Source organism: Battus philenor, unplaced genomic scaffold (genome assembly GCF_028537555.1).
Source record: "Battus philenor isolate CCGP_79_NKW_IND1 unplaced genomic scaffold, ilBatPhil1.0.hap1 SCAF_26, whole genome shotgun sequence".
Taxonomy (NCBI): domain Eukaryota; kingdom Metazoa; phylum Arthropoda; class Insecta; order Lepidoptera; family Papilionidae; genus Battus; species Battus philenor.
In genome coordinates this window covers 11,073,457-11,093,516 of record NW_027181689.1, presented here as the reverse complement: position 1 = coordinate 11,093,516, position 20,060 = coordinate 11,073,457, and the positions used below count along the sequence as shown (strand labels likewise).

The following is a 20,060-nucleotide window of genomic DNA, read 5'->3' as shown; positions in this document are numbered from 1 at the left end:
TTAATATTTCTTAGTTATGTCATCGGTCCACTAAATAGAAAACGTAGCTCTACCTGTCATCTTTAATATTTCTTAGTTATGTCATCGGTCCACTAAATAGAGAACGTAGCTCTACCTGTCATCTTTAATATTTCTTAGTTATGTCATCGGTCCACTAAATAGAGAACGTAGCTCTACCTGTCATCTTTAATATTTCTTAGTTATGTCATCGGTCCACTAAATAGAAAACGTAGCTCTACCTGTCATCTTTAATATTTCTTAGTTATGTCATCGGTCCACTAAATAGAAAACGTAGCTCTACCTGTCATCTTTAATATTTCTTAGTTATGTCATCGGTCCACTAAATAGAGAACGTAGCTCTACCTGTCATCTTTTACATTTCTTAGTTATGTCATCGGTCCACTAAATAGAGAACGTAGCTCTACCTGTCATCTTTAATATTTCTTAGTTATGTCATCGGTCCACTAAATAGAGAACGTAGCTCTACCTGTCATCTTTAATATTTCTTAGTTATGCCATCGGTCCACTAAATAGAGAACGTACCTACCTGTCATCTTTTATATTTCTTAGTTATGTCATCGATCCACTAAATAGAGAACGTAGCTCTACCTGTCATCTTTAATATTTCTTAGTTATGTCGTCGGTCCACTAAATAGAGAACGTAGCTCTACCTGTCATCTTTTACATTTCTTAGTTATGTCATCGGTCCACTAAATAGAGAACGTAGCTCTACCTGTCATCTTTTATATTTCTTAGTTATGTCATCGATCCACTAAATAGGGAACGTAGCTCTACCTGTCATCTTTTATATTTCTTAGTTATGTCATCGGTCCACTAAATAGAGAACGTAGCTCTACCTGTCATCTTTTATATTTCTTAGTTATGTCATCGATCCACTAAATAGAGAACGTAGCTCTACCTGTCATCTTTAATATTTCTTAGTTATGTCGTCGGTCCACTAAATAGAGAACGTAGCTCTACCTGTCATTTTTAATATTTCTTAGTTATGTCATCGGTCCACTAAATAGAGAACGTAGCTCTACCTGTCATCTTTAATATTTCTTAGTTATGTCATCGGTCCACTAAATAGAGAACGTAGCTCTACCTGTCATCTTTTACATTTCTTAGTTATGTCATCGGTCCACTAAATAGAGAACGTAGGTCTACCTGTCATCTTTAATATTTCTTAGTTATGTCATCGGTCCACTAAATAGAAAACGTAGCTCTACCTGTCATCTTTAATATTTCTTAGTTATGTTATCGGTCCACTAAATAGAGAACGTAGCTCTACCTGTCATTTTTAATATTTCTTAGTTATGTCATCGATCCACTAAATAGAGAACGTAGCTCTACCTGTCATCTTTTATATTTCTTAGTTATGTCATCGATCCACTAAATAGAGAACGTAGCTCTACCTGTCATCTTTTATATTTCTTAGTTATGTCATCGGTCCACTAAATAGAGAACGTAGCTCTACCTGTCATCTTTAATATTTTTTAGTTATGTCATCGGTCCACTAAATAGAGAACGTAGCTCTACCTGTCATCTTTAATATTTCTTAGTTATGTCATCGGTCCACTAAATAGAAAACGTAGCTCTACCTGTCATCTTTAATATTTCTTAGTTATGTCATCGGTCCACTAAATAGAGAACGTAGCTCTACCTGTCATCTTTAATATTTCTTAGTTATGTCATCGGTCCACTAAATAGAAAACGTAGCTCTACCTGTCATCTTTAATATTTCTTAGTTATGTCATCGGTCCACTAAATAGAGAACGTAGCTCTACCTGTCATCTTTAATATTTCTTAGTTATGTCATCGGTCCACTAAATAGAGAACGTAGCTCTACCTGTCATCTTTAATATTTCTTAGTTATGTCATCGGTCCACTAAATAGAAAACGTAGCTCTACCTGTCATCTTTAATATTTCTTAGTTATGTCATCGGTCCACTAAATAGAAAACGTAGCTCTACCTGTCATCTTTAATATTTCTTAGTTATGTCATCGGTCCACTAAATAGAGAACGTAGCTCTACCTGTCATCTTTTACATTTCTTAGTTATGTCATCGGTCCACTAAATAGAGAACGTAGCTCTACCTGTCATCTTTAATATTTCTTAGTTATGTCATCGGTCCACTAAATAGAGAACGTAGCTCTACCTGTCATCTTTAATATTTCTTAGTTATGTCATCGGTCCACTAAATAGAGAACGTAGCTCTACCTGTCATCTTTAATATTTCTTAGTTATGCCATCGGTCCACTAAATAGAGAACGTACCTACCTGTCATCTTTTATATTTCTTAGTTATGTCATCGATCCACTAAATAGAGAACGTAGCTCTACCTGTCATCTTTAATATTTCTTAGTTATGTCGTCGGTCCACTAAATAGAGAACGTAGCTCTACCTGTCATCTTTTACATTTCTTAGTTATGTCATCGGTCCACTAAATAGAGAACGTAGCTCTACCTGTCATCTTTTATATTTCTTAGTTATGTCATCGATCCACTAAATAGGGAACGTAGCTCTACCTGTCATCTTTTATATTTCTTAGTTATGTCATCGGTCCACTAAATAGAGAACGTAGCTCTACCTGTCATCTTTTATATTTCTTAGTTATGTCATCGATCCACTAAATAGAGAACGTAGCTCTACCTGTCATCTTTAATATTTCTTAGTTATGTCGTCGGTCCACTAAATAGAGAACGTAGCTCTACCTGTCATTTTTAATATTTCTTAGTTATGTCATCGGTCCACTAAATAGAGAACGTAGCTCTACCTGTCATCTTTAATATTTCTTAGTTATGTCATCGGTCCACTAAATAGAGAACGTAGCTCTACCTGTCATCTTTTACATTTCTTAGTTATGTCATCGGTCCACTAAATAGAGAACGTAGGTCTACCTGTCATCTTTAATATTTCTTAGTTATGTCATCGGTCCACTAAATAGAAAACGTAGCTCTACCTGTCATCTTTAATATTTCTTAGTTATGTTATCGGTCCACTAAATAGAGAACGTAGCTCTACCTGTCATTTTTAATATTTCTTAGTTATGTCATCGGTCCACTAAATAGAGAACGTAGCTCTACCTGTCATCTTTTATATTTCTTAGTTATGTCATCGGTCCACTAAATAGAGAACGTAGCTCTACCTGTCATCTTTTACATTTCTTAGTTATGTCATCGGTCCACTAAATAGAGAACGTACCTACCTGTCATCTTTTATATTTCTTAGTTATGTCATCGGTCCACTAAATAGAGAACGTAGCTCTACCTGTCATCTTTTATATTTCTTAGTTATGTCATCGGTCCACTAAATAGAGAACGTACCTACCTGTCATCTTATATATTTCTTAGTTATGTCATCGGTCCACTAAATAGAGAACGTACCTACCTGTCATCTTTTATATTTCTTAGTTATGTCATCGGTCCACTAAATAGAGAACGTACCTACCTGTCATCTTTTATATTTCTTAGTTATGTCATCGGTCCACTAATTAGAGAACGTACCTTCCTGTCATCTTTTATAGTTTCTGTGTACAATTATTAAAATATATTTTTAGGTTAGATATAAACAGTTTATAAATAAAAATACACTTTTATTAAACGTTGGCGCAACAATTATTACAATTGGCAAAAAGTCAACTCGTCACGCGTTACTTTTAAAGTCGGTACAATAAAAAATTACGTTACGTTTGGTTAAGTGCCAGTCATGTGATAATTTTATTAAGTACTCTATCAATTCGCAATTAAATATATTGAGTAATTGAAAAGTGAAATTCTATATTAAGTTATAAAGTAATAAATTGAAGGAGAGTTCTATTTTCAAATAATATATAATTAACCTTAAGTGTAACTAGGATAAACTGTCAAATCATGAACCATGAGAAACAGGTCAATCTAAGAATCATATCAGAAGGAGAAAGTAGATCGTAGAAGACATCATTGCCTCTCCAGCATTCTCCAAAAAGTAGTACAGTATACAATAGAGACGAATAACACTTGAAAGTGAGTCAAAAAGATTCGAAGAATATCCCTAACTAGTCATGAATAAAAGCAATATAGGTTAAGTCAAACAATAAAATAGATGTACTGGATATATAAATAAAAAAAAAACAGACATAAAAATATTTAATGGATTCAGGCGTTACATTGCGGAAGTCAATCCTAAATAAGAAAGGACCAATATCTAGCCACCTCCGCACATGCAGTGGTTGTCGTGCATGAAAGTGCACCGCCCGCCAGCCCGCTCGTAAATGCGCATGCGACAGACAATGCCAACTACACAACCGCCACCGTAAATTCACCCAACACGTGTTTCACCCCTCCACGGGGCATCTTCAGGAGCTGTTACACAGATTAGTGCTTGTCACTCGGTGTTTAACACGTGTTACACGTGGCGGGCGGTGCACTTTCATGCACGACAACCACTGCATGTGCGGAGGTGGCTAGATATTGGTCCTTTCTTATTTAGACATAAAAATTACAACAAATGGTTAAATGTAAATAAAGTCGAAAAATTTGGTTGAAATTGTGATAATGTAGCAAACAAAAGGTGAAAAATTTTATGTATTTATTTATTTACAGTATATTACACAATACGACATATCAATAAATCACATGTAAAAGACAAAAATAAATAAGTATGTTGTCGATATTTCAACACTTATTTCAATTAGTATTAAAATTCTACAAGTACGACATATTTAAAACTTACAAAAATGTTTTCACTTAAAGCTATTTATTTTCACTTATACATAAACTATTTCTTTTGCTTAACAGTATTATTTATTAATAGTATAGTTTATTATCACTAAGTAATGTCATATAGTCATATTTAGAGTAAAGTTGGTGCTAGTAACCGTGCAAGGTTACGTCGCATTCAGGGCAAGCTATATAATATTTTTGTCTATGACTTAGAAACTAAATTTTTGCACCTCCTTCGCATGTTAGCTTTTGATGTGTTGCTGTTGGTCTCGTCGGAGTTTTTACTTGACTGTCGAGTCAGTTTTAAGTGACTAAGTTTCTAGTAATCTTTGAAAGTGTCTTTAACTATTTCAGTATCGGTGCATTCTCCGGTAGAGGCTTTCATATTTTCAGTCGATGGACGCCCACTGCAAGGTATAGGCCTCCACTCTCATTATGAATAATGGAGTCACAATGTGTTTCCGAATGGTCCAGCAGTTAGAGCGATATTTATTCTTAACAATACTTATAAATATTCATCTAGTTTTACCAAATTTTTTAACAATAATATAGTTACAAAACTTATATTTATCCCAGGATAATTGATTATCCACCTAGCTATTCTAAACGCGGCTATGCCTTATATATAATATGTATCTCTACCTGATTCTCGTGAAATGTATTGCCTTTTGATAAAATCGATTCTTCGAAATTTTTAACGTGTAGTTTAAAAATATGCAATTTTTGTAAAAGCCTCTTCAACTATCTTACGAAAGATATTTCGTAAAATTCTTTCTTAGCTGAATTTTCCTTGGTAAAAGAAATATTTCTACCAAATCTCAAGTCTTTAAGTATTATAGTTATAGAGATATCGTGATGAGGCAGTTGATAAATGGAAATCTCCAATATATATTTATAAGATGTTCTTTTTTTAAACCGCCATCACATTTAGCTACACAACAGGACTGCTACAACGTCTGTCTTTATTCGCATACTTCAGGGACGTGAGAGACTGTGTAGACTTCAGTTCCTCCGGCGACATGGGTCTCCCTCTGAACTCGTCCTCTATCTCTTGGAGCGTTCTATCCTTGGTCTCAGGCAGGAACCACCACGCAACCACGAAGCAGTAACCTACCACCGCTGCGTAGATGAGATAAGCTCCATGGATGCCGAGGTTCTTGAACAGGTAGGGAACTGTTTTGACGGTGATGAAGAGATTTGTTGACATGAAGACCATACTGAAACCGCCTGCAAGGCTTCTATATTCAAGAGGGAAGATTTCTCCAGCTATGATGAATGGTAAAGGGACTGTGCCCATCGCGATAGATAGCATGTGGAGGTGGATCAGTAAGATGCCGATAAGAGGATGATCAAACGGAAGCATGTTCTTGCTCTTGCTATAAGTGTAGGCGGCTATTGTCAGAAATGCAAAGATATTTATAGCAGTTGTTATTAAAAATATAGTTTTTCTTTTCGTCTTTTTTATAACGTATACGCCTATTGAGTTTGAAATAATTCGTTGGGCGTCAAGAGTTATCACTATGAGAGAGATGTTCGCTTCGGTGCCGATGACATTGGTGAAGATATCGATGGTGTAAGCAGCCAAGATGTTGGCGCCCGCCCATTGACTCAATGTGTAGATGTGTATCATTATAAATATGGGTTTATAGAAGCTTTTCTTTTTGATTGTAGACCCAATGTACGCTATTTGAGATTTAAATCTCTTGGAGAAAGACTGTGATATATTGGCGGCAGCCTTCGATTCGTTCACAATAACGCTTGTCTCAATCATACGCTGCAGTTCGTCTTCTTCCCCATCACCTCTAAGCCATCTAAATACCCTTTCGCTCTCCTCATATCTTCCTTGATCTGCAAGCCAACTTGGAGACTCGGGGGAATATATCACGATTATCAAGTCCACGAAGGTTATGCAGGCGCAGACCAAAGCTGCAGTCTGCCAGACCAAATAAGAACCTAAAGTGTGGACGGTGAGAACTGCTGTTGCGATGGACAAGGATATGGTGGTCAAGAAAGCTCCACGGTTCGTCGGACTGGTGTACTCTCCGATCAGAACTGGTCCCAACGTTGCGCTCATGCCCATGGCTAAACCTTGGAAAAATCTGCCGATGAGTAGAGCCGTGATGTTAGTGGCTGTGATGATGCAGAACCAGCCGACGATCATTGGCATCAGACTGACTAAGTTAGCAGTACGCCTGCCATATTTTGCCATTATAGGTGCTACTATGAAGTTTCCACCCAGGAGAGCGAAGCCAAGGATGGAGGCTGTGAAATAAACAATTGTTTAAATTAAACTTTTATTCAAGTTTACAATCATTTACAGTGACCTCTTGTGGGCATAATGAAAAGAATGCTAGAGAAGCCTTATTTGATGGAAACTAGAAACAGATGAGAAAGAGATGAAATGATAAAAACAGATAAAGGTCGCCTATAATTACTTATTTTAAGGTTCTGATTTGAAAACAATACATAACAAACTCAGACTTTTTTGTGGTCACTTAAAAACACTAAAAACGTTTATTGATGAACGAACTATTTTGTAAGCTTGTACAATTTATAATGATTTGACCTTTGTTGTAATTTCAAAGATTAATTTAAAATTTTATATTGCAAAATATTGCTAATCAACATTTTGATTTTAATCATGTGAGTCTTGGGGGATATGAACGACGGCCATAAAGAGTTCACACCAATGTTTCCTGTGAGGCCCACGCCCCACAGTGGACCAATACGATTGTCCAGGGCGGCAATTATAAAATGGACTCGACTTGAGTTAATGCTTTCGCTTTAATATAAAAATACATGTTACATAGGTGGGCATAAGAATTTTAGAAAGGCTAAGATTGAATATGGCACAAAATAGGTTTTTTGTTTTTAGGATATACATGTTAAAATAAAAAACCTAGTAAAAATATACAAATACCTGTGAACGATATTTACGTAATAATTGATTAAATCACGTATTAATGTGTGAAAAAAATTATTATTGTATTATATTTATAATATGTATTATACCTTATTAATTATAAGTATATATGCTATATACATATGTATGTATTTCTATGTATGTTTATGTTCGTTTGTTTGTAAATATGTATTTTTTGTACACGTAAACTACCCATTATTAGTACTTTTATCTTTTCCATACTATGGTTGTCTGTAAGAGATTGCCTCGTGTGATAAGACCGCTCATTGTACTTTTTTGTATACTATTTTAAAACTTATTAAATGTATCCTAACGTGTACAATAAAGTTATTAAATAAAGATGTTTGATAAAGTGATCACATATAACACACGACTGCGTTTGTTATGTGAATTTATTGATTTAAAGAACGTGGTTATAGAGGAGCTATAATATAAATAAATATATATATATATAACCGCCGAAGCGATTGTATCTTTCAAGACGTTTTTAACTTACTAGGCGAATGAAAGCTAATATCAGTTTTAAAAGACGCCACTAAGGCTTTTTTTCTGACGTATATATATAAACACCTAAATTCATTGGGCTCACCTATCCAGGATCCTGATGAGTCATCGATGGGTATGATGGAGTCTGGTTGACGTAGCTGCGGTAGCAGTATGGCTGCAAATCCCATCACCAGCCCGTGACCGGCCACGTTCAGCGACACACCAAGCGTTACGAAACACTGCCGAGTAAAAAAGTTGTTTTTTTTTTTTTCTCTATCATCATTTCTGCTCAGAGATATATTTCTTTATTCACGCTTTTTACAAACTTTGTAATGGCGGACTTAATGCCTTTAGGCATTCTCTACTACTCAACCCAAGGTGTTGTAAAGACAATTAGTGGGCAGGTAAACAAATGTTATATAAAAGTTATATTGTCATACGAACATATATATATATATATATATATATATAATATACCTATATGCCCTCTGCTTTTTAAGTTTAGGGTTATGCAACCAAAGATATATATCTATTCATTCTTTATATTTTTCGTTTTTTTTCTTTTCCTGGAGAATAATGAGATTGCTATAATGCTATCGGGAGTGGAAAAAGGGCATCTGTCATGAATTTTTATGAATTTGAGTTAATGACAATGCATATCGCTTTAAATGGAATCAGGCGTTACCTTGCGGAAGTCCATCCTAAGTAAGAAAAGGACCAATATTTAGCCACTTCCGCACATGCAGTGGTAGTCGTGCAACAAAGTGCACCGCCCGCCAGCCCGCTGATAAATGCGTATGCGGCAAACAATGCGAATCACACAACTGCCACCGCCAAATCACCCAACACGTGTTTCACCCCTCCACGGGGCATCTTCAGGAGTTATGTTACACTAATCGGTGTAACATAACCCCTGAAGATGCCCCGTCCTTTTTTTAATGCATATCGCAGTCATAGGGTACCAAGAACTGACATTAGCGATGGTAACATTTTTATTGATTCATTCACTACACGAAAAACACTGGAAGTTGTCCGCTTCTAATCATTCCTATGTGAAATCATTGTTCTCCTTCTACGGCTGTAATGATGATGACAATCTTCTATACCAGGGGTGAGCAACCTTTTTTGCTCGGAGGGCCGCAGTTTCAAAAACAAGAGCCCATGAAGAAAATAAAGTATATATACAAGGTTTTAGAATATGTTATAAACGTGGTATATGTTTGTATTTAAGATATTCAAAACTAATTGGACACTTTGTTATCATTTAAGCCTTGCTTCACGGTTTTTTTTTAAAAATAAAAATAAATTAAATTTTTACATGCCTCGAGGGAGGCATGCGGCCCGCGGGCCGCGGGTTGCTCATCCCTGCTCTATAGCAGCGTTTCTCAAAGTAGGGCCCACACCCTACAGGTGGGAAATTTGATTATTAAAGGTGGAAATCCGTGAATAGACTCTACACGAGCTTAAACCTTTCCCTTTAATATAAAACATATATATGTTACATAGTGTGACATAATTTTAGAAAGGCTAACGCATGGCATATATAAGTTTAAAGAATACTGGTCTACACGGTTCGTATTGAAACTTCTTTGATAAATTTAAATTGAAAAGAATATGAAAAAACACAAAATTTCGAAGAAAAATGTGTGAAAATAAAAAGCAACCGAGACACTACAACAGAGTTCCCCAAACGTTTTTGTGTCGTAGACCCCTTGCCATGTTTTTCCGTGTTGGATAGACCCCCTACTTACCTGATATTGATTTCCTGTATATTTCTAACTGTAGTGAAGTTTAGTGTTAAAAACTTAAAGTGAAAACACATGTTAATTTATACATTTATTAATTGAATTTAAATTAAACCTACTCAAAATAAAATTTTGTATCTGTTATGTAAAATATAAGTAACATTAAATAAACAAATTTTTTACTTCATAGGTACTTCATGTAAATGTTTTGATATTATAAGATAGTATGATGTAAGTAAATAGGTACTATCAGTGTATGTGTTGAGATCCACTGTCGTGGACCCATTTTCATTTCATAGACCCCAATTTTTTTTTCGCTGACGTAGACCCTTGCAGGTTGTCATAGACCCCTAGGGGTCGATATAGACCACTTTGGGAATCACTGCACTACAAGATGGGGATTGGTACAAAAATCGTTGTATAACACAGCTATATGTAGTTTAAATACAACATCTTATCTATTAAGTGTTTAAAAAAACTGTTTGAAAAACTCAATGTTTATTTATCTGAAACGTCATTGAAGAATATGGTTAGTGCTTATACAATAAAAGATAACGTTATCAAGTTGATCGGATAATATCGATAACTTCCTTTATATGATTTACAGCCTCTCCGTGAAGAACTGAATATAACCTGAATAAGTTGGAAAGTCATTTAAAAAGAACATCATCCTCTCAAACCTATTTCTAATTTGTTGACTATACTGTCCTCAAAGTTACAAACCGTTTTGTTGTACCAATTGGTACAGTATACCTGCCTCAGTCCTGGGACCTATTTACGGTAGATCTTGCCTCCTATGTCTATGACAGCAGTACTCTTTGAAGTGAGTGTAGAGCACTACCTGACTCTTCAGGTGATGGGAGTTGTCAGGCAAACTTACTTCCAATACTTAATGGAATCAGGCGTTACCTTGCGGAAGTCCAGCCTAAGCAAGAAAAGGACCAATATTTAGCCAAATTACTCAACACGCGTTTCACCCCTCCACGGGGCATCTTCAAGAGTTATGTAACACCCAGTCAATCGGCGGTGGCGGTTATGTAATTCGCATTGTTTGCCGCATACGCATTTATCAGCGGGCTGGCGGCCGGTGCACTTTGTTGCACGACTACCACTGCATGTGCGGAAGTGGCTAAATATTGGTCCTTTTCTTGCTCACTTCCAATACGTCACCAAAAACGCAATAACATTTTAATTGTAATAGGATAATCATATTCGCTGTCAGAGAATATTACGTTCCAGTTATATGGACTTGTAACTACAACACGCTTCTCGTAACCACCGTCCATTATTCTTCTATATACTATATTTAACATATACTATATTTATATGATGTTTGTGATAACGTTGGGATAAAAACCTTAGTCTAAAAGCAGGGGCGGCTTAACCTATAGTGCAGGGTGTGCAATGCATACGGGCGCCGCCGTCTCAGGCGTCGCCGCAGCGCTCCCTGAGACAGCTAAAAGCATCGTCTTGGACCATCATGATACAACACATGGTTTTAAGCTCTATGGGCAGCGAAACAGAAATTCTATACACTTCGCTTCTATTTCGCTATCCATAAAACTTAAAACACAAGACGAAACATGAACTATCGCGGTTCGCCGCTTAGTTTCGCAACAGAGATGTGCTACAGGCCGTAACTAATACCATACTGTAAGCTATACGTACTTATAAAATAGCTTGTTGGAATATGAAAAAACTTTCTTGTTATGACGGCAAAGTTAATAGTTTTAGCCGCGGGGGGGAGTCAGGCCTAGGGGGCGCCAGGGTTTCACACGGGCGCTACACGAGCTAGAGTCACCCCTATCTACAAGGACTTGTTTACTGATAAAGCGGTGTTCCTAAAGTAATATACAAGCTACTATAGTCTTATACAATACAAGGTAATCCATCGGTCAGAAAAAATGCCCAAGATCAACACGGATGGTAAAACTGGTTCCGTATCGTTCGATCAACTGAAACGGTTCTGTGCAGATGTTTCTGTGGTTCCAGGGTGAAAAACAGTTAATTTAATACCACCATGGCTTCCACTACATCACAATCAGCCATTCCGGTAACAAAACCTTCCAATATTTAGTACAACATGAGAATAATTCCTGAAGAACGGCATTCTTCTCACTAAGTTAGAAAAGGACCAATATGTAGCTACTTCCGCCAATGCAGTAGTAGTCGTGTAATAAAGTGCACCGCCCGCCAGCCCGCTGATAAATGAGCGTGCGGTTAACAATGCGAATTACACAACTACCACACGTTAAATCACTCAACACGTGTTTCACACGGGGCATCTTCAGGAGTTATGTTACACCGATTAGTGTCAAAAACAGTGGCCACTGTGACGGGCGGTGCACTTTATTGCACGGCTACTAATGCATTGCCGGAAGTAGCTACGTATTGATCCTTTTCTTATTTATACATATAAAATAGATATAATGTAAATATATATATATGGTATATGACAAAAACTACATTTTTCAAAATCTTTGTATGACTGTTTTTTCCGGCTAAACTCTGAAATTGCTTAACCGATTTTCACTGGACTTACACCGGCAGGTAGCTGATGAAATAAGGAGTAACCAAGGCTAATTTTATTTTAGAAAAATTCCTATAACAATAATATATATGATACACAAAAATCAATGCTAGCCACGATAAGCTAGTAAATACTACAAATGAAAAAAAAAAACAATAAAGGTTATTCCAAATTCGAATGACAACTTTGTATCTACGACTTCGCTGATGGCCTTACTTTTAAGATATCACAATTTCGCACGTCAAGATTATAACATAAACAATACTGGACTTTATTCCGCTTGATTAGACTCGATTGGATCTAAAACAGCTGTCAGATAGGATTATCAATTCGCAAATTGCGGCGCTATCGATAAGATCAAGCAATATCACAACACGAATATTACGTCCATCGGCTGAAAAGAAGAATTTATATGTAGGTACTTCAAGAAAATATATAGCAATCCTTCTAGAAATTTGTCAAGATGGCGACCAATGACTAGACGTATTTATGACAGACAGAAGGGCTAGTTGGTGTTCTATATCGCCTGAGAGAAGAATCCAAATGTAGTGATATATGTGGTAGCGTTATTATTGACAAAGATATCTATGCCTATGTTACAAAAATCGTTAGATTTTTAAGAAAAAAATGCATCAAAAACTTTTTCTCGCTTGATTTGGCTTCATATGACTTCTGGCTATTCAGCCAACTCAAAAGAAAATATAAACTGATTTGAAGAAGGTCTGGAAGGCTATACCAAAAAAAGATTATTCGGGCTATTTCGAGGACTGAAAAAAGCGTAGGAAAAGTATTTTTTATCGGACGAAAATTACTTTGAAGATGATGAAATTATACTATATCGCCTGAGAGAAGAATCCAAATGTAGTGATTATATGTGAAAGCGTGATTATTGATAAAGATATCTATGGGGGAATATAACATACCATAATCACTACGCTTGACGTATAACCTAACCTAACCTAACCTTTTCTTTTTTTTTTTTTCGGTTTTGGAAATCTTCTGATATTCAAGATGCCCTGCCTCTGGGGGGAGGACAGGGGTATGTGGGATTCCTACCCACAACCCCCCCCTTCCCGGTGGTCGCCCTCTGCGCTAAACGGGGGACCGCGGTATCTCCGGTCAGGGATCGCCACGCGGTCTTCCCTCACGCCGTGCTATTTTTCGATAGCCCGTCCCGGGGTATGCGTGGATACGCTATCCCCAAAACCCTCGTGGTGCTATCACGATGGTTCGAGACCACATCGAAGCATCGTTCGCCTCAGAGTCGCCGAAGCTAATGGGAGTTTAGGGCCCCCACCCTAAACTCCCGCGACTCCGAAGGCCCCGTTTATGGTAGGAGAGCACCATAACCTATAACTTGACCTAACCTATCTGTTGACGATCGCAGTGTGATATTATGGTACTCAGAGGACGCTACTGTCCATCCTTTGGAAATTTTTTTGTGAGCAGTGGCAATCCTATATAATTAACGCACAAAGTGTGAATTATATAAGAATATATCCCGAGATTTCAACCCGCGATATATCTCACTCGAGCATCGATGTACACATATATGTATAATAAATTTTCCGAAGATATCAAACTATCCGTTTATTACTTTTGAATCTATAATAAAAAGTATGTTATTATATAAATAAAAAATAGCATTCAATAGTTTTTAGTTGATCGAAATGTGTGGAAGTAGATTTATTGACTCATTTACATGATTGATAATTTAATGTACACATTAAAAAAATTGTTAAATTTCATTTAAAAGAGCAACTGTTGAATTTCTGACTGGCTTTTCTCAACAGATCAGCGTTCAGAGACCAAAAATGAGAAGGAACGAGTAAAAAAAAGTGGCCATTATTGTTTTATTACGCACGTGAACAGCAGGGAAACCTCGAACTTGACAACCTTTAAAACATGTTAAGGCTTTGATAGCGATAGCTAAGCGCCATCTACGTCCTGCCTTCTCAAACTTCGAGAAAGTACGAATCCAGATCCAGAAAAAACAACCCGACATAGATGTCACTTGAATCGCCTAAATGTTCGGATACATTAGGAAATTTTTACGCTGATAATGAAACATGAAAAGTTATACCGAAACTGTATTTTATTTGAAAATGAGTAATCACCGAAATTGGTGATGTCAGAGTTATTGACATCACCCTTCTCAAAGATAGCAGGGCCATGCCTTACATTATATATGTCAATAAAGACATTTTAGAAGCCACAGATTAAAAAAAAGAGTTTATCTCTTTTCGTTTCTTATTCATATGCCTAACGCTTTATACGTATTTATTAATGGATATATAAATAATAATGTTATGTAACTGTCTTTTTTAAAATCGATAGATATCAGTATAATAAATTTATCATACAACATCACTGCATTATAGGATAAATATATAATATCTTGGAACCTATTACAGTCAATTCAAATTCAAAATATCTTTATTGAAGTAGTCATTTACATGCATTATTGAATCGTCAATTATTTTAACATAAGCAGAAAGCTACCACCAGCTCGGAACGCTGATCTGATAAGAAGAACCGAAGAAACTTAACAGTTGCTATTTCAAATGAAATCTAACAATTTTAGATGTGTACATTATAATATCAATCATGTAAATGAGACAATAAACCAAGTTCCACATATTTCGATCAACTGAAAACTATTGAATGCTATAATATGATTTATTTAATAAAATACTTTTAATTTTAGATTTAAAACTAAGCAACGGCAGGTTTTAGATATCTTGCGGAAATTTATTTGTACACATCCCATACTCGATGATGATTGTATAAGATTGCTTCTGCACATAAACAAGTTTCCAGAAGATGAGCAGCAAGGGTTCCCTGCTGACCATCATACCACACTGCGATCACCAACCCGCCTGTTAAGTGTCGTGATTATGATATATCACCTCATAGATATCTTTGGGGGAAGTCGATGATGACCCATGAAAGTATTGAAGAAAATTATTGTAATACACCAATCACTTTGCGTCGTGGTTACGTTCCAAAAAAAACACGACGCAAATTGAAACGCCGCGAAGTGAATTAAGATTTTCTATAGCAAACCATGTAAAGATCGAAGATAGGTTCCAGGGTCACGAAAATACAACTTTTTAAAAAGAAAATTGAACAAAGTAAACATTTAAAAAACAAAAATAATATAACTCTGCCAATAAATAAATTGGAATAATATTTTGTAACCAGAAATAACACGTTAAAATTTACATTAATTTACTAAAATCTTTTTAAAAAAGCACAAAACACTACGTAATTGAAACTGAACTCTTAAAATTAGCAAAACAAAGTGAAAATAAAACTGTATTCAAATTGCGATGACTTTTAGTTAGAAAGGGAATCCCCGAGTTTTGATGGCATGGCGCAATTAGAAACAAAAGTGTTGCCAGCATTGAGAAAAAATAATTCAAAAAAAAATTAAAGACTCGAACCCAAAACAACGCAACCTCGAAAATCTAACGACGCACAGCGAAAATTAGTACTAACATCTTCGAAAAAAATGCAAAACAAAACGATGCAACGCGCGGTATTCGTGTATATTACCTATAACTAAAGTATATATAAGACATGGCCAGTTTCTATATAACACTGTAACTAGTTCCATGAACCTAATGCATGTTAATGCATTTTGCGTTTTAGAATTTTAATTTTCTCATAATATTTATATACCTTTACATATCATGAAAATTTTAAATATTTACAATGGTATAGAAGGTATAATTTGGATTTTTACTACTAATTATTAGAACTTAATAAAAGTTTCATTTTAAATAAATTTCGTTTCGATACGTTTTATTGATAACTACATAATATAATTAAATTAGTTTATGTATATATTAAATGGATCTAAAAAACCTTGCAGACTTTTTTCAGACATCGACACGCGTTTTTCAATCGAATCAATAAACGCGCTAACACAGTCATTCCCAAAGTGGTCTATATCAACCCCTAGGAGTCTATGACAACCTGCAAGGGGTCTACGTCAGCGAAAAAAAATTTGGGGATCCATGAAATGAAAATGGGGGTCCACGATAGTAGATCTCAACACATACACTGATAGTACCTATTTACTTACATCATACTATCTTATAATATCAAAATATTTACATTATTTATAAAAGTACCTATGAAGTAAAAAAATATGTTTATTTAATGTTACGTATATTTTACATAACAGATACAAAATTTTATCTTGAGTAGTTTTAATTTAAATTCAATTAATAAATGTATAAAATAACATGTGTTTTTACTTTAAGTTTTTAACACTAAACTTCACTACAGTTAGAAATTTACAGAAAATCAATATCAGGTAATTAGGGGGTCTACCCAACACGGAAAAACATGGCAAGGGGTCTACGACACAAAAAAGTTTGAGGAACTCTGCGCTAACACAATACCAAAAGTTCAAAGACCGCAACCGTCGTTTTTAATCAATTTTAATTATTGCAATTAAAATGCATAAACCTTTATTTTTTATTTCTATTTAGTATTGTTAGAGTGTTTTCTTTAAAATGAGTTGTTTTTTGGTCTGCGTCTGTTTGTCATATTGTCAAACGCGACAAGTCTAAATTGTTATAAATATCGTTAAATTTTGAAGAAAAAAAAGCATCAAAAACTCGACTCATGTCCTTCCGCAACCATATTTACTTTATTTATCTCCGTACGACTTCAGGCCATTTGGCAAACTTAAAAGGAATAATATAAACCAATTCGAAGGTCTTGGAGGCTATACTGGAAAAATATTTTTCAGGCTGTTAGGACTGAAAAAGGCGTTGACAAAAATATTTTTTATCGGACGAGGATTGCTTTGAAGATGATGAAATTGATTTGAAAAAATAGATAAATAATTTCCATTTATAAACAAATTCACTTTACTTTTTCATAGTATTATATCTAGTGTAACGTAAAACGAGAACTTATTGTATGTATCTATTATATTTTCACGTTAATGTATTTTTATATTAAAACACTTGATTATTATTCTAATATGAAATTTTCGTGTATTTCTCTATGAATGTACACGACTAATGTAACGATTATTTATATTACAATAAAAATATTTAATTACACATCTATAAAAATAAATAAAATAGTAGTGCATGTTTGTATTAAAATAAACGCTTTTTACTTTTTTGTCTGTATGTTTGTTACGGTTAATCTCTGAAACGGCTGAACCGATTTTGACGTTACTTATAAAGATGGATAGCTGGCGTAATAAGGAATAACTTAGGCTACTTATATTTTAGAAAAATTGTTAAACGTAAATATATATATATATTTTTTTTTTTTGATAAATTCCACGCGGAAATATTCACAGGCACAGCAAGTAAGTAATATATATGAGTATAACGATATAAATATCACAATAAATTAAAATATACGTACTTGCTTTTTGAAAGGAGTGATGAATTGTTTTTTTCCCATGGCTTATATTCACGCGCATGCTTGTTCAACTGAATAGAATTCACATTATACAACTCTGATCTACAGCTGATACTGTATCGATATGTATTATCGATATTACGTCGCCGATACTACAGTGTTTAGTAGCAAAGTGTTCGTCCACTAGTCTGCGACGGACGCTCATGGCGGACTGCCAAACTACAAAACCTGTAGGGTGACCATATTCACTGATTTACACGGACAGAATATTTAGTTAATTATTTGTGAGACTGGATAGTAATGTCGTTTCTGACGTCATATTTTACGTACAGATTGACCGCTCCGGCATTGATTTGTATAATAGATAATAATAATAAAAAAGCTTTTTTTCATTCCATACATATAACTTAAATATTAGTGATTTTAATTAATAGTCTGATGATTTTGTATGGACCTCCTCAAGGTAAAAGCCTCCTTCAAATCTTTCCATTTTGCTCTATCTTTGGTAACTTGGAACCACCTATGACCGGCCGAAGCCATGATTTCGTCTGCCCATCTGGCATTAGGTATACCTCTCGCTCTAGTACCAGGTGGTCCCATCCAAAATAAAAAAAATGATTTGTATACTAGATATCAAAAGGTTGTTGATAACGAAAGTGAATATATTGTTGTTAAAAATGTAGTCGTGTGAATTTAAGTTAAGAAAGCAACATTACTTTTCGGTTCCCCTGATATTTGAACTACTCGAGACATTTAGTTATTACCTTCAATAATCTTTTCTACGTACCTCAACACCACGTTGCGATTGCCAACCCGCTTGCCAAGCGGGGCGATTGTCGTATATCCCCGGGAGAGGCATATGCCTTGCAGCTATGCTTGTAATATCGAAAAAAACATTTGAAAGCATATTTTCAATTGTTTTAATAGGTTCAAATAGATTTATTAATATTGAAATGTAATAAAACGTCATATATTACGTTATATTTTTAAATGTTACCTCGTAAATAGTTTCAAGATGCAAACAAAGACGCGTAAAGTAACTAGCTATAGACTAAAATGTTTTGTATATGTACATCACAAGCTAGTTATGAGATAACAACGCTCTCATTTTGTTCCGTGTTTGGGGGGCAATTTGAACACCTATCATGGGTGAAAAGGGTCTTTACTTACATTATTTTCAAATAACTTTAATTGATTTCCACATTCATCTTCCGTAATTGTCAATGTCTTTCATTCTTTTCTCTAATTTCCTTCACAGAATGTTTCATTTCATTCCCTACTTTCCATCCATACATAGCCTCACTTCCTTCGCCTTCCCTCCGGAGTTCTACAATTTTATTTATTATTTTCGTCATTTGTTTAACAGTTCATTTATTATTAATGCTATTTTACTATCTATATCGCACTTAATTTACACTTCTATTAGATAGTATATATATATCATCAGTCATATAGTTCAGGCGGCGCCGTGGTACGCTTGTAATAAGCACCACCAAGACCTGCACTGCTTTGGAACCCTTAACGTTCTTCCAGTTCTTAATACTGACATCGATCCATTACTTTGACTGTTTATACGCAAACTAAACTAGATAAAGATAAAATTTATTCAACCTTGGAACTTTTACTAGAACTCATATTGATCGGCAACTTCTCATCCTTTTTTTGACTTTCTGCTTCGCAGGATGTTATAGTTGTAGAGAAGAAGCGGGAAGAAACTCCTCAGCAACAAATATTTTAATAGTTTAACAACACAGATTTATATATACACTTTATCAGATATAGCTTAATAATCAAAATAATCAAGCGAAATCACTGCCAAGGATTCTTGTCATTTAAATATTCGTTTATTGAATTATAAGCTTTTTCAGTTAATTCACTTTTAATATGCGTCTATTTTTCAAATGGTAGTCTGATAAAATTTTATTAAAAAATCTAATTACGTTTATGAATTTGACACTTTTTGCAGTCAAACCTTTAGTACAGTCAGTTTTTACAGGTGTCTTGTAAATACACTTTGGATGTTATTTTTTATGATTATTGTAAACGTAATATATGGCCACAGTAAGATTATTGATTTGTACCGCTTTCTCAAGATTCGTAGCCCTAAGCCGCAGCTCGGATGGCTCTCTTTTGTAAAACGAATATATTTACAATATCCGTACATCTATCCCAAAATATTAATCTATAGGACATAATCCTGTGGAAATAAATAAAATACATTATCCTAACAGTGTCGAACACCAACAGGCCTCGTCGGAACCTTTTGAACTTTGAC

General features: G+C 35.0%; 1 protein-coding gene across 1 annotated transcript; it reads right to left on the bottom strand.

Moving 5' to 3' along the window:
• Positions 1-5,630: 5,630 nt before the first annotated feature.
• Positions 5,631-17,901, bottom strand: LOC137925226 (facilitated trehalose transporter Tret1-like). The gene is made up of 3 exons (XM_068768638.1): positions 17,789-17,901; positions 8,217-8,352; positions 5,631-6,966 (listed from the first exon to the last, which is right to left on the bottom strand). The coding sequence occupies exons 1-3, from the start codon at positions 17,825-17,827 to the stop codon at positions 5,636-5,638; spliced, it is 1,506 nt and encodes a 501-aa protein (XP_068624739.1). The 5' UTR covers positions 17,828-17,901; the 3' UTR covers positions 5,631-5,635.
• Positions 17,902-20,060: the final 2,159 nt, after the last annotated feature.